At 28.5% G+C, this 13,575-nt stretch overlaps 1 protein-coding gene across 1 annotated transcript in view; it reads left to right on the top strand.

The window, feature by feature from the left end:
* The window catches only part of LOC123298691 (head-specific guanylate cyclase), a 262,949-nt gene extending 258,163 nt beyond the window's left edge, over positions 1–4,786 (top strand). Inside the window, exons 9-11 of the mRNA XM_044880783.1 lie at positions 3,369–3,512; positions 3,855–4,009; positions 4,582–4,786. Of these exons, the coding sequence (XP_044736718.1) occupies positions 3,369–3,512; positions 3,855–4,009; positions 4,582–4,786 (504 nt within the window). The remainder of the gene's footprint in view (positions 1–3,368; positions 3,513–3,854; positions 4,010–4,581) is intronic.
* The last annotated feature ends 8,789 nt before the right edge of the window (positions 4,787–13,575 follow it).

Raw genomic sequence — 13,575 nt, 5'->3', positions numbered from 1 at the left:
TACGAACTCGAACTCATTTTTTTCCATCCTAACATACGGACATACAACCGGAAATGGACCATCACTGGTTACCCGTGAAGGCTTAAATTAGGACAAAATTTTGGTGTCCATTTTCTCTAAAAATATAGAAGATAGGGAGTTGAAAATTTGCAGGTAGCTTCAACTAATGGTCTTGTGAAACATTCTGGAAAAACGAAAAAAAATTCTAGAAAATGTTTTTGAAAACCAGTGACGTTCTCGAAAAAATGTTCCAAAACAAAAGCTCTTTATTTTTTTTATAAGAAACATTTTTTATATTTAAACTTTGGTCTTTTTTTTAACGGTTTACAAGATGAAGTTTTGCGTAAAATCGTGAAACTTGACAAAATAGATAAACTTTGAAAAGCTCTAACAACAAAACTATCGGTCCTATAAAAACCATCTTTAAAAATAAATACTACAGTTTTTTCTGAAAAACCAGCTCTTTCGGGTCGAAATCGACAATAACTGAAATAAGGTCTAAATTTGCTTATTTTCGGCATGATCAGATCATTTCCCGAGGTCGAAAACTTGAATTTAATATTGCCTTTACATTGTAAGCAACATATCTATATATCATATTTGATTGAATTAATTTTTATTTCAAAACCGCAGTAATAAATGACCCATCCTATGAGGGATAGATAATCAGTAAAAAATCATATAAATTATCTTTTCTGAAATTGATGGATAATATTTTAAAAATTTAAAGTTAAAACAGACAAGCACACACATTCCTAATTTGTATTTTATATTGTATGAATATTATTAAGTAATATATCAGGATCAAGGAATGAATTTAATATGAAGGATTTATTATACAAAGGATTATATGATATACACATACATTGATCCCTTACATGAAGTGTACACGTAATATATAAAATTTAGTTTGGTGATGATGTAGTTTGAACGTTATATGTATATAAATACGAGGAATGAAATTTATCCTTATTCAAATAGATCTTGGGCCAGCTGAAATATGGGACACTCATTTCAAAGCGAACATTTTCATAGTCGAAAACTTGTCCCAGATGCTTCGAAAATTGTGAATTGCGTGCCATGTTTAAAATTGGTAAATATCCACACTGAAGACTATAATGGAAAAAGAAGATACTGAATAAAAACTCAAAAAATCATTTTGTCTCTCATTCGAAGAAACGAGGTAATCGCTGTCCGTTACCTTAAATATTCGTTCATTTTGTGGTAATAATGCCACAAAATAATACTTTAATTGTAAACACAGTTTTCTTAGCTTTGATTATACGAGGAAGGGGGTGTCTGTCACTTGTCACAAAAATATTTTAACTTTACTTACGTAATATTTTAACTTTTCCTATTAGTTGGTCATTTTACCTTCAATTTGAAACGGATTTTGAAAACGGTCGGACTTTTTAAATAATTATATACAAACATTTTTGCTTAAATGGCTTGTGTTACTGAAAATCATATAAAACTCCCAGTACCGTAACTAGGAATTTCTAATTATAGAAAAATTCTATAATGAATCATATAAAAGGCCAAATATATATTTTTTTCATGCTCATTATTTTACAGAATTATAAATGTCTAAATTTTTTAAAAAACTATTAGAGAGAATTATTCGAAAATATCTGTAAATATAAGCACATAGAAAATATTAATGGAATAAAAGCCGAAAGTAAATTAAGTGTGGTATATGTATGTATATATCAACAAGGAGCTTGGCTAATTTATATTATTATACATTTACTTTATGTTTTGATCAAAAATGGCAATTAGATTAAAACCATTCATTAAACTTATTATAATTTTTTTTTTCAAAATAGCTTTGGACCTACTAAAAATTGCTGTTGTAAATAATTATCTTAATTAAAATATAATCTTTAATTAAAAAACACTGATAAGGGAAAATGATACCAAAAAAACTACCCGATTCGCAGTTAAAAAATATTAACCAACAAAAACTATCATTTCATTTAGTAGAGGTGCAATCAAAATACTTGCCATAAGCGCTGTGTAGGTACCCTCGTTATGGCCCCTGAAAAATCCAGACATGTATTTTAAAGGAACCCCACCAATTGATGAACTGCGCCTAGATCAGAATTTCGATCCTTTTTCTGGCTAAATATCGGTCTATGACTGGCCCTATAAGACGCTGACCCTAGATCTACATCTATGTAGGATATAATAAATATTGGGTGAATAATATTTACTTAGATTAGTTTTTGTAGTACCTAAGTCTATCTATATTATGTAGGTATATATATTTTAAACGGAAGATATTTAATTTGACCTTATCGTAGGTATCTACAATATTAATATCTTTTTAATTAAATACACTGAAGGTGTACGCATATTCAGTTTTAATAATGTACACAAAAATGACCGCAAAATAATTTTCTAGGGCTGCATAGTTCAAGAATATTCGAAGTAGAAAAGTATTTTTTAATCTATAAATTTTTTATGGATAAATAAATAAATGATGGTAAATATTGTGCCGGTGTACAAGAATCTATGGAGTATATGAGTCAATTTTTCAAACAAAAATTCTATGGATAAATGGGGTTTTATGCAGGACTTTATATCAACAATAACTCACCAAATAGTAAAATGTGCCTGATTATCTATATACCGATTCTATATACCAAGTTTTATCAAATTACGAAACAATTTCTATTTAATCTTATTAATTTTTTTAATCGATTTTCTTGATTTTAAAAAAATGGTAGGTAGGTAAAAAATGGTTAAAGAGGGAAATTATTATGTTTCCCACTTTAATATAAATCATATTCGGGTTAAATTTTGCCCAGAAATTTAAAAACTGGATAATTTTTAATGTTTTGACGAGTACCCTCTAAGATATCAACTAAAATCGTATTCGAAAGATAATATTCCGAAGCAATTTCTGAAGCCTAAAGAATTTCACGCAAATTGGACAAATACTTTCTGTGATATCGACTAAAATCGTATTCGGAAGATGATATTTCGAAACAATTTCTTCAGTCTATATTTGTCTAAAACCGGCCAAATTTTTGTTGCTCTGAATTTTTTATGGTTTTTAAGATCCAATACACATAAACATCCAACTCATTGAATGGTTAAAACAGTACCTTTTCTTCGAAATAGCTCTGATGTAAAATTTTTTCGTACAGAACATCAGGCTACATCATACTGAAGCTAATATAAAGATTGACAATTAATTAGTTGAAAATGAACAGTTCTATTTTAACGAACTGTGCTTTATTCAATTTTTAACAATCAAATCATTTGTTTTAGTTTTTTTCCAATTTTTTAATAAATTTTACAAATCTGAGTACCTACTGAAACAGAAAAACATGTTGTAAAATATAGTTTTATTTTGTCCTCAGGTGGAAACTATTGGTGATGCATATTGTGTTGCAAGTGGTTTACATCGACGAAGCGCAACTCATGCTCAACAAATTGCATGGATGGCATTGAAAATGATTGAAACATGTACAAGACATCAAACACATGATGGAAAACCAATTCGAGTATGTAAAATTTGAATATGTATAGTGTATGTACCATATGTGCATTTAACATTTATAGGAGTCTGTAGTCAGATGTAAATCCCTCAAAAAATAAAATCAGAAATTGAACCCTGAAAGAAAGTGTCTAATTTAACATTAATGCAATACACAATATTTTGTATAATTATTATACGCGATATATAGCGGCAATAGGAAAATCCTTGAAAAGTTACCGTAGAAGAAGCTCCCAAAACCAAAATCCACAAATCTGAACTATTTAAATCATACTAAATTACCCTTGCCAAACATAAAAAATTTATATTTTATTTTTCCATTAATTAATCTTATTTCGGCTAATTACAGATGCGAATTGGATTACATACTGGAACAGTTCTAGCGGGCGTAGTTGGCAAGAAAATGCCAAGATATTGTTTATTTGGTCATAACGTTACAATAGCAAATAAGTTTGAGTCTGGCAGTGAACCATTACGAATAAATATTAGTCCCAGCACGTATGAGTGAGTAATTTTATTTACTTTTTAACTTTACAACTTTCTTTAAAAATTTATTTAAGATTCTTAATACGACAAGCCATACAGACTTATCAAAATGAAAAAAAATTGGGGATATATAATATATACAAATAGAGGTGACTTTACTTTTTAAGAAATTCAATTATTTCCTAATTAATTAACACAAGATACTCAGTATTAGAAACTCACTGAAAAATATCAAAATAATTATTCAATCTAGACTTTTTGGGGAATCATTTTTGTCATTAAATTCTAACCCACCATAGAATCTTCTTAAGGATCATAGCAGCTGTTTAATACTGTAAGTATAATATAATATTATGAGACAAAAAGATAGCAGTTACTTGAAGTCATCTTTTGAGATTTGTAATTTCGGCTATGTTCAGCATGAACTCGCCTACCTTATTGATTCATACCTATACAATGTAGTACACAACGAAAATTAGGCAGGCTATGCTTTTAGTATAACAAAAGTCACGAATAGACGAAAAAAGCTAGAAAGCATAAAAAATATTCCAAATAATAATTTTTATTTACTCCTTTTTCTCAATTTTTAGATTTTTAGTGAAAAGTCCAGGATTTGAATTTGAAATGCGTGATCGTTCATGTTTACCAAAAGATTTCCCATCAAATATACCAGGCACATGTTATTTTTTAAATGGTTATTATCATCCAAATGTGGAACGTACAGCACCATTATCAGATCATATTAATCGGGCACTAGCCGATATTGATCTTGGTATAATCACTTCCACAGTTTAACAATAATCATTTTTTCAAGATAAAATTCGATTTTTTATTTCAAAAATTTATTATATTTTTTAAAAAATAAATGTATATTATGGAAAAGAAAAAATTACTTAGCAATACAAACTTACAAGTTTCTTAAAAAATAAATTTTTCAAAATGGTTTACTTTATTCTTCATATTAATGAAATGATTTAATAATACACAAATTTTGATAAAATGATTTATGAAATTATTAATTATTATGTTTTTTATAATTTTCGTTTATAAGTATGTCAAAGCATTGAAAAAGGATACAGAGCTCCTAGGACTATTCACATGAGTTCAACTCACACTTGACTTTTTTTTTTAAAAGATATTAAAAATTAAAATGCAATCAAAAAGATACTTCATGATAGTAATTAACAGCTTCAATTTCTCATTCCAAATTCTAACTAATTTAGACAAATTATTTTTTCCCCTTTTAAAAGTAAGCATTTTATAAATTACATGTTTAAATTTTAATGAGTGAATTATACCAAATTTTTATAATTAATTTCAATTTGATAAGTATATAATTATTTCATAAATCGTTTATCAAACATCACTGACATACCACAATTCATATTTGTATTTGGCTTAATATTTAGGCTTGATTCTAAATAATATATACAGTTCTTTTTTGTTAAAAGATTTCATGTATTGCAAAAAACGACGAGAATTATACCTTGCATCTTTTTTTACAGTCGAAGTGTTGTATCTTCATTATTAGGCAAGTTTATTATGGTTCTACCTTTACCGTTTTTTCCTGAGAAGCATCAGCCTAACTTATGTCGTACACTATGTAAAGGCAAAATGTAAAGAATTGTACACATGATAAAAATGATCTAAAACAAGCAATATATGATGTAAAGATCAAAACGAAATGAGACTGTTCAAGAGAGTAAGTAGGTTTGTGCGCATATATTTACACAAGCATATACATCTACACTTTCTCTTATTCGGTCTCATTTCGTTTAAATTTCTTTAGTCCACTTGAGGATTGTTAGTGTAACAAATGTTATAAATCCGATATAGTAACTATGGATCTAATTAATGTTGTGTGAGATCACAAAGAAAAAGAAAAATCACCAGGTCCTTAGATATTCAACAAATTTTATATTTGTTTTTACTACGGTATGATCAAAAAAAGATGCAAGACTAAATTCACGTTTGTTTTTTTTGCAAATACACCGACTCTTGTACGGTTATGTTGTTACATATAAATTAATTAGTTACCTTGTATAAATGAATAATTAGTTAAGAATCTTTGACCACTGTATATAGGGAGTAAGCAAATATATAATAAAATTATATTTAACAAACAAAAAAAAACTAATTAATATACAATTGTATTAAATTTTCATTTTCAAATAAATTAAATATATATGATGTATATTGTACCTATACTTTCATCTCTTTCTTTATCACAAATGTAGCATATGTGGATAATATTTATTTAATTTATACAGGAATACTAAAAAATACAGGAAAAATTGTTTATGTCGACATTGGAAAATCTTAGAAATGATTTCACGCAATTTTACTCTTATACTCTTTTATGTTATATGCTTACTTATCTTGAAAAATTTTCGAAATTATTCATTTAATATTCGTTTATATATTGGATATAGTTAAAAGTCTATCAAAAAATTACCTTTTTAACCCCGCAACTAAAAAAAACCATTTCAATTTCAAAGTCAACTCAAATATTTCATTTAATTAAAATATTTCCAAAAATTTGTCCTAAAAGATGATAGCTGTATAGGTATCCTTTTCATCTCATCTAGTGTCCTTGACCATCACTTTGATATTGATTTATGAAGGAGTGTTATAAAGTATTTATCAATGGGTCTGTGTAGTTCTCAGTGGCATCGTAGCCCCTAAACGGTCGAACCGACTTGATTAAGAAAATTTTAGTTTCCTAAAATCGGTTTACAAGGAATAAAACGAATTTGTCGGGGATTTTTAAAATTTTGTAAATTTTACTTGTTTCTCAACAAACAAAAGCTTAAGAATTATGAATTTTTTATATTTTTAACAAATTTTTCCTTGCATGTTCGCGCCAGACCCTCTTCATAATAAGCTATCAATTCATTACAATCATACACAAATATATAAAAAACGCAACTCGTGTTTCGTTAAAAATACACAAAATTTGCAATAATTTACAAAACAAGTTTTCCCTGACGTACGACACGTATAAAGTAGGTTTTGTGAAAACTGCTATGCTCAGAGTCTTATTTTTCCCCCAACTAATCTCATGCAAAGATAGATCCCCCCTCCCACACACAATTCAATGTGCACATTTGATTGAAGATTTTAGCAGGGGTTACCAAGATGATGAGGTTTTTCCTGAAAACATTTATGGAGAAGAAGTTTGGATCGAGAGAACATGACACTTTAAATTATAAAGTTGATCCTCATAAAAAAAATAATAGTTTTGGTTTAAAATATTTTTTCGAAAATCGTTATCTTTCGGAAGAAATTCGATTTAAAAATATATCATTATTGCATTTTTGAGTTATTTTTTGATTGGTTAGCTATTTTTTGATTGGCTTAAAACAAATAATTTTGTTTGTAAATATTTCGTCGTCATAAACAATTTCTACTGTATTTGTTTTGTAAACTTTTTCCTTGTAATATGAGCGGAACCCCCATGAATAAGTTTTACAAGCCAAACTTTATTTTTAATTTGAAATTAAACCTTTTTAATTGGATAAATTGTGGAATTAACCAAATTAAATTTGATTTATTTTATTTTAAAGAAATATACATACACAAAAACTTCATGTTGACTTTTTTTTTAAATAGTTCTCAACTTTTAATTTAAAATGTTGATTTTCATGCCTAAGATTGTTTAGCTAAAAAAAAGAACATTAGTGTTTAGTGATTAATTTCGTCCATTTTAAATTGTTACGAATCAAAGAGAATTTTTTTCTCATAACATAAAATTTAGATAGCTGTGAACGGAATTGTTCGTTTTAACAGTAAAGTAAAAGTCATGTAAAATAACGTCCAAAATTCTTTAAAATTTCCATATCTTATCCAATTTTTTCATAAAAATATTAAAATATCTTTATTGTAAAAAATACTTTTTCTTGGATTAAAAATTTACATTTTTTTCGATTCTATTTCGAATATTTGCTATAAGAAAACTTAAACCTACTTCTTTTAATTTCTAGAATTTAACAATATCTTATGTGTCTTTCTAAAAAGATTGAATTTTTTCAATAAAAATCATAGAAATAATAAAATCTTATAATTAAGCTTTAAATTCTAGGATCGATCTTAAGTATATAATGAAAAAAAAAGCTTTAATTGTTCTTAATTAATATAACGATAATTACTTAATTAAATACGCATGAATACTTAAAAGAATAAATTTTAATGCTAAGTAAATTTTAGCTAAAATAGTAATTAAGCGTAAATTAATTTATAAGTATACACTTAAATAATACATGTTTTCTTATCACTTCAGAATTTCTTTTTTTTTAAATGACATTAATGTACAATCTTTTTCAAACCTAAATCAATAAATTGTAAATTTTTTGAAGCTGAGACTTAGCTGCTTTAAAATATTTCAATAGATGTAAATATCTTAAAATAAAAATTAAACGCATTTTGGCTAACAAAACTTTTCTCTATTTTGGAAAAAAAAATATTAAAATTTGCTTGCAAAACAAACAAAAAAATCTTTAAACTATTTTCGAAATTATATTTTTCGAAAATAGTGTAAATATAGGTCTAAGACCATGCGTTTGGTGATAATCATTTAGGAAACTGCTTGAAATTTGAGAAGTTGTTGCAGCCAAAATTGCACTTAATCACATCGAAAATTTTCATAATCAGGTAAGTACTATTCTTTCAGGATCTGAAATTGAATATTAAAGACATATTCAAATAAGTAGATAATAAAATAAAAACGGTCAAAATCATTTCGATCGAGACTCGAAAGAACATAACGTCCTTTATCCAACACCTTAAAAATGACGATTTCAAAAAAATGTCGGAGCACGGAGTTTGGGACAAAAGATTTTTTCCTTTTTTTATCAAATTATTTTCCTATTTGAATATCATCCTGAACGAATTAATAATAAATCAAAGTTAAGATTGCCGGCCAATTTCAAGTTTTCTCAGCACTCGAAAAGAGAAGTCCGTGGTTATGAAAAGTATTCGTTTGAAAAAGTTTTTCACCCACCTCTCAAGTTTCCAGCTGTTCTGAAATGATTTTCAAGAACTGCGGTTGCCCTTTGACCTTGAGATTTTTATGTATATTAAAAAATTTGGTACTAAAATCCGCCTATATAAAATGTAAAAAAATTTATTGTAAAATTAAAATTAAAAACTTTAAAAAAAGAATTATATACTAATATTTAATAATTTTGTGATATATTCTATCTTCGGATATAAAATGAAAATTAAGCGACTGTTCTAAACAAAAAATGGAGCTATAGTAGAAATTCATTATTTATTCAAAATAATAAAAAATAAATAAATAAAAATAATAGTGCTAATTTATTACTAAATGAAAAATAAAAATTATTAATTTACCAAAAAAGAAAATTATATCTTCACTAATGTAGATGAAAATATTTTAAATATTATTATAATATTATTTCCATTAAATAAGTTTTTTCCGAAAAAATGTATTAGTTACTATAATCCAATGATAAAACATAATTTTGGTAGTCTTCTTATATTGATTATTTTATCGTTATACACAGCAGGTACTAAATGTTTCAGCAGCGTGACATATAAGGTGTTTCAAAATAGTATGTTCATATGAACATATGTACGAATGATATGTTGCGGGCCTAGGCCAGAAAGTTGGATTTTCTGGCTTATGTAAAGGATCGAGGCGAAGCCGAGGCTTTATCTTATATGTCACATAGGGCATCTAACATTCTGGCCATTGCTTGTATATTATTTTACAACCCTAAGCCAGCAAGTTCGATACCTTGACGTATGTGATAAAAGATTTATATACAGATACGATAGGATGCATTCTGCACGACAAATTTATATTTATTTTGTTCTAAGTACAGCTTAATTTATCCGATCAGACTTTTAAAAATGTTATTCGATCTCTACGATCGCGAAAGATCCGCCCAACCTGCTGTTAAAAATCATGCCTATTTGTTATATAGGTTCATCATAAACCTGCGTTACCCACTGGCCTCTATCTACTCAAAACTGCGTTACGTCATCTCACCAAGCTGGGCCCCAATTTGCTTTCGGTCTTAATTTCTATGCAAAAATCAATTGAAATCTCATTTGAAAAAATTGGCAGTACATAGTCGGTGTGGTACTGAAGTCGTGTGAGTGCAACTCCTGTAGTCCACACGACTAACTTCTCAGAGGGGAAAAAATATTTAAAAAAAGGTCTTGTTAGCCTTCATAGATTATTTTTGGAACATGTACTGCAGTTTATGCGGGTTCGATCATTATCTCCATAGAAAAATGATGTGCTTTATCCACTTTTCAGATTCTGTTTATTCAGTTTTTTTATTACCATTAAAAAACGGATCAACTAATTCTGCTGGAAACTCTTTCAGTTCTTAACTTCGTGATTACGCGTCTAAGCCTAGTCACGTGTTAATATCATAACTGGTTCGCGTGAAAATCTAGACGAAATAATCCGAACGTACAAACGAACATACGCACATTCGTACACACACATAGACAGACAGCACATTGAAAAGGTTTAATTCGGATATTGCGGCCTTGAAACCGCGAAAATATGTAAAACTCGAGATTTTCAAAATCGGCTCCATTACATTAACTTCCTTTGGGAAGTTAATAAACTTACTTTATTGTATTTGAATCACACTGTATACTTATTTAAGATTTCGAACGTGTTCGAATAATGACTTTACAGATTATTACTGTGGTAAACCATTTAATATTGAAAAAGTTTTTTACTTATATACTACTATACTCTACAGCAAAATAACATCTATAATTTCAAAAACCACACAATTGACTGTGTGGCAGCCCTGCTGTGTGGTATTGACATGAATGCTATAGACATATTCTGGTTAATCAAATATATTTACTAATCACATATTTTGATATAACTTTATCATGGAGACGTGATTGATTTCTGACTATCACAGAAATGTTTTTGGTAATTTATACGGAAATTTTATCGTTACTAAATATTGTTTCATTTCTAAAGTATTATTCGGATCATTGTAGCGTGAATCAAGCGAAAGTGATGGCTATTCATGAGGTATGTGAATATATAAGACTGAACACCCTTAGGTGCAGGGACATTACAATCTTCACCGATAGCCAAGCAGCCCTTAAATCCTTCAGTTCAGTCTATCTAACCTCAAAGGTAGCACAGGACTGCCGAGCGCCCTTAAATGAGCTGGCGGAACAAATGAATGTAAACCTGGTATGGGTACCGGGACAAAAAGACATTCCCGGAAATTGTGAAGCCGACGACCTTGCTAGAAATGGCACAATGCTGCCGGACACAAGAATCAATAAATATCCGGGAGTTCCATTTGCGAACTGCCAGTTACTCCTAAAAGAGGATATCTTAAAAATCGCCACTCTTAGATGGAGGGAGGAACGTACTTGTGGTACAACAAGACAGATATGGTTTGAATACAATCGTAGGCGTTCCGAAGATTTTATATCACTTCCAAGGGCCTCTATTAGCAAAGTTGTTGTGGCTATTACAAGACACTGGTTGGGCGGCATGCTGAACGGCTGGGCCTGACAGTGTATCCCAACTACTGCAGGAGCTGTCACAGTAGTGAGGAAGAGGAGACAATGTCTCATCTTCTCGATCACTGCTCACCTCTTGACATGAGAAGATGGACTTACAAGCCTATCTTTGACGACCTCTTCGACCTAAAGTACATTGATATCAAAACACTCCTGCTGTTCTTAAACAGCTCCAAATGGTTCATGGAGTAGTGGCCGGGGCCAACCCTTTTTCAGTATCACAACGGACCCTATAGTCTAAGTGTGTCCCACCCTAGGACAGCCACTCTCACCTAACCTAAGTATTATTCCTTATTTTTTATTCTTCCCTATTCGATTAACAAAATAAACTTATAATCTAGGTGTCTATCTTTTTTTATTCATTCATTCATTAATATTTCCAATCCTTCAAATATAAACTTTATGAAGCCCGAAAAGTAAAACGTTCATATGTTTTCACTGGACGAAGAATTCAATTATTTTCTAAAAATGTAACAATACGTATTTCATTAATTGTGTTACGAATCAAAAATACCATTTTTCAAGAAGAAACCATTTCTTGAATAAATATGTATTTTCAAATTCACCTACCCCATAAATTTTCTCTCTTCTTATCGAAATGTCTTTATTTATCTATCAATCGATCGATCGAAATTTACCTTTTTTCAGGTTTTTATCATTGGAATAGTTCATAATTGTTATAAAAAAATCAGTTTTGTAATAAAATATTTACTTTTATAAAAATTATTAAAAAATTTTTTTTTTAATAAGAATATATATTTTTATCAGTTTTACTGTAAAAACTACAACATTTTAATTATAATGTTTAAAATAATTTGTTCATAATTCTATATATATTTCAAAGCTCGTTATATATTTTGATTTCTTTCAGTATAAAAAATAATTATTTAAACAAACATGCACCAAAATATTATAAATATACAGAAAAAAATCTTAAATATGGTTTTATTTTCCATTTTTCTCCCATATGTGATTTTCTTTACAGAATAAATCATAAATGGAATAATTCAATTCTTATCATCGGATTTGTTTATACTTTGGAGGTAAGTAAATCATAAATTTTTATAGAAATTAATTCCTAGGTTTGCGTTTATCGAAAATTTGTAATATGTAAGTCAATAACTTTTAGCGAATTTTCAGAAAATAAAGCGACTGAAACAAAAAACATATATTTAACCTGAATGAAAATTACCGAATTATTACAGAATTATTGTTTTGACTTCAATTCCTTTCCGTTAAAGATCAACAATCTCGGCTAGATCTAGCTAGGTTTCATTTTTAGAAAATTTCGTTTTATCCATGTTTTCAGGAAAAACAAACAAACTGCAAAATACGACTCTTCCTGACATCTTTTAGCGTTTATCGTAGTTATGAAATAAAGGACATTAGCGGGACATTCAAATTGGTATTTGTGTGGAGACATTTTAAACGGTACTTATATTAGTGATAAAATTTGTGTCTTTTTAACTTTTAAAATAACGAGCAAAGCCCGGTATTTTCCAGGTACTACGCTATTAACTTGTGAATAACATAAAAGACATAAACTCTTTTATTACCATCAGGCATATACATATATATGTATAGTATATACTTTATGAAAAAATTGATTAGTTTTAGACATAAATGTTAGTTGATGACACGATAGTTTGAACAAATGAACATTCTCAGAATTATCTCAAGAAAATAATATAACGTTTATAACAAATATCAACAAACAAAATCAAAAAACTAATTTCAAAGTTCATTGTATCAGGTCACTTAAATATAAGTACCTAATTTGTGAAATGTTGACGGTTTGGGTTTTCTTTATTTTCATCATTTAGATTTTTTTTTACTTGCATTGTGATATACATTTCTAGACATCGAAAACATTCCATAAATATACACTAACAGCATTTTATGTGGTTTAAATTCGATACCTAGGCTGATTTTGTGTTCTTTCGAGGAATAAAACCTACACGACAAATCTGCCTATACATTAAAAACTGAAAGTTGTATTTTGGGTTTTTCTCTTTCGTAATTCAAAATTCATTTCACGTTACAAC

This window comes from Chrysoperla carnea, chromosome 4 (genome assembly GCF_905475395.1).
Source record: "Chrysoperla carnea chromosome 4, inChrCarn1.1, whole genome shotgun sequence".
In the NCBI taxonomy this organism is placed as follows: Eukaryota; Metazoa; Arthropoda; class Insecta; order Neuroptera; family Chrysopidae; genus Chrysoperla; species Chrysoperla carnea.
This window is presented reverse-complemented; position numbering and strand designations above follow the sequence as displayed.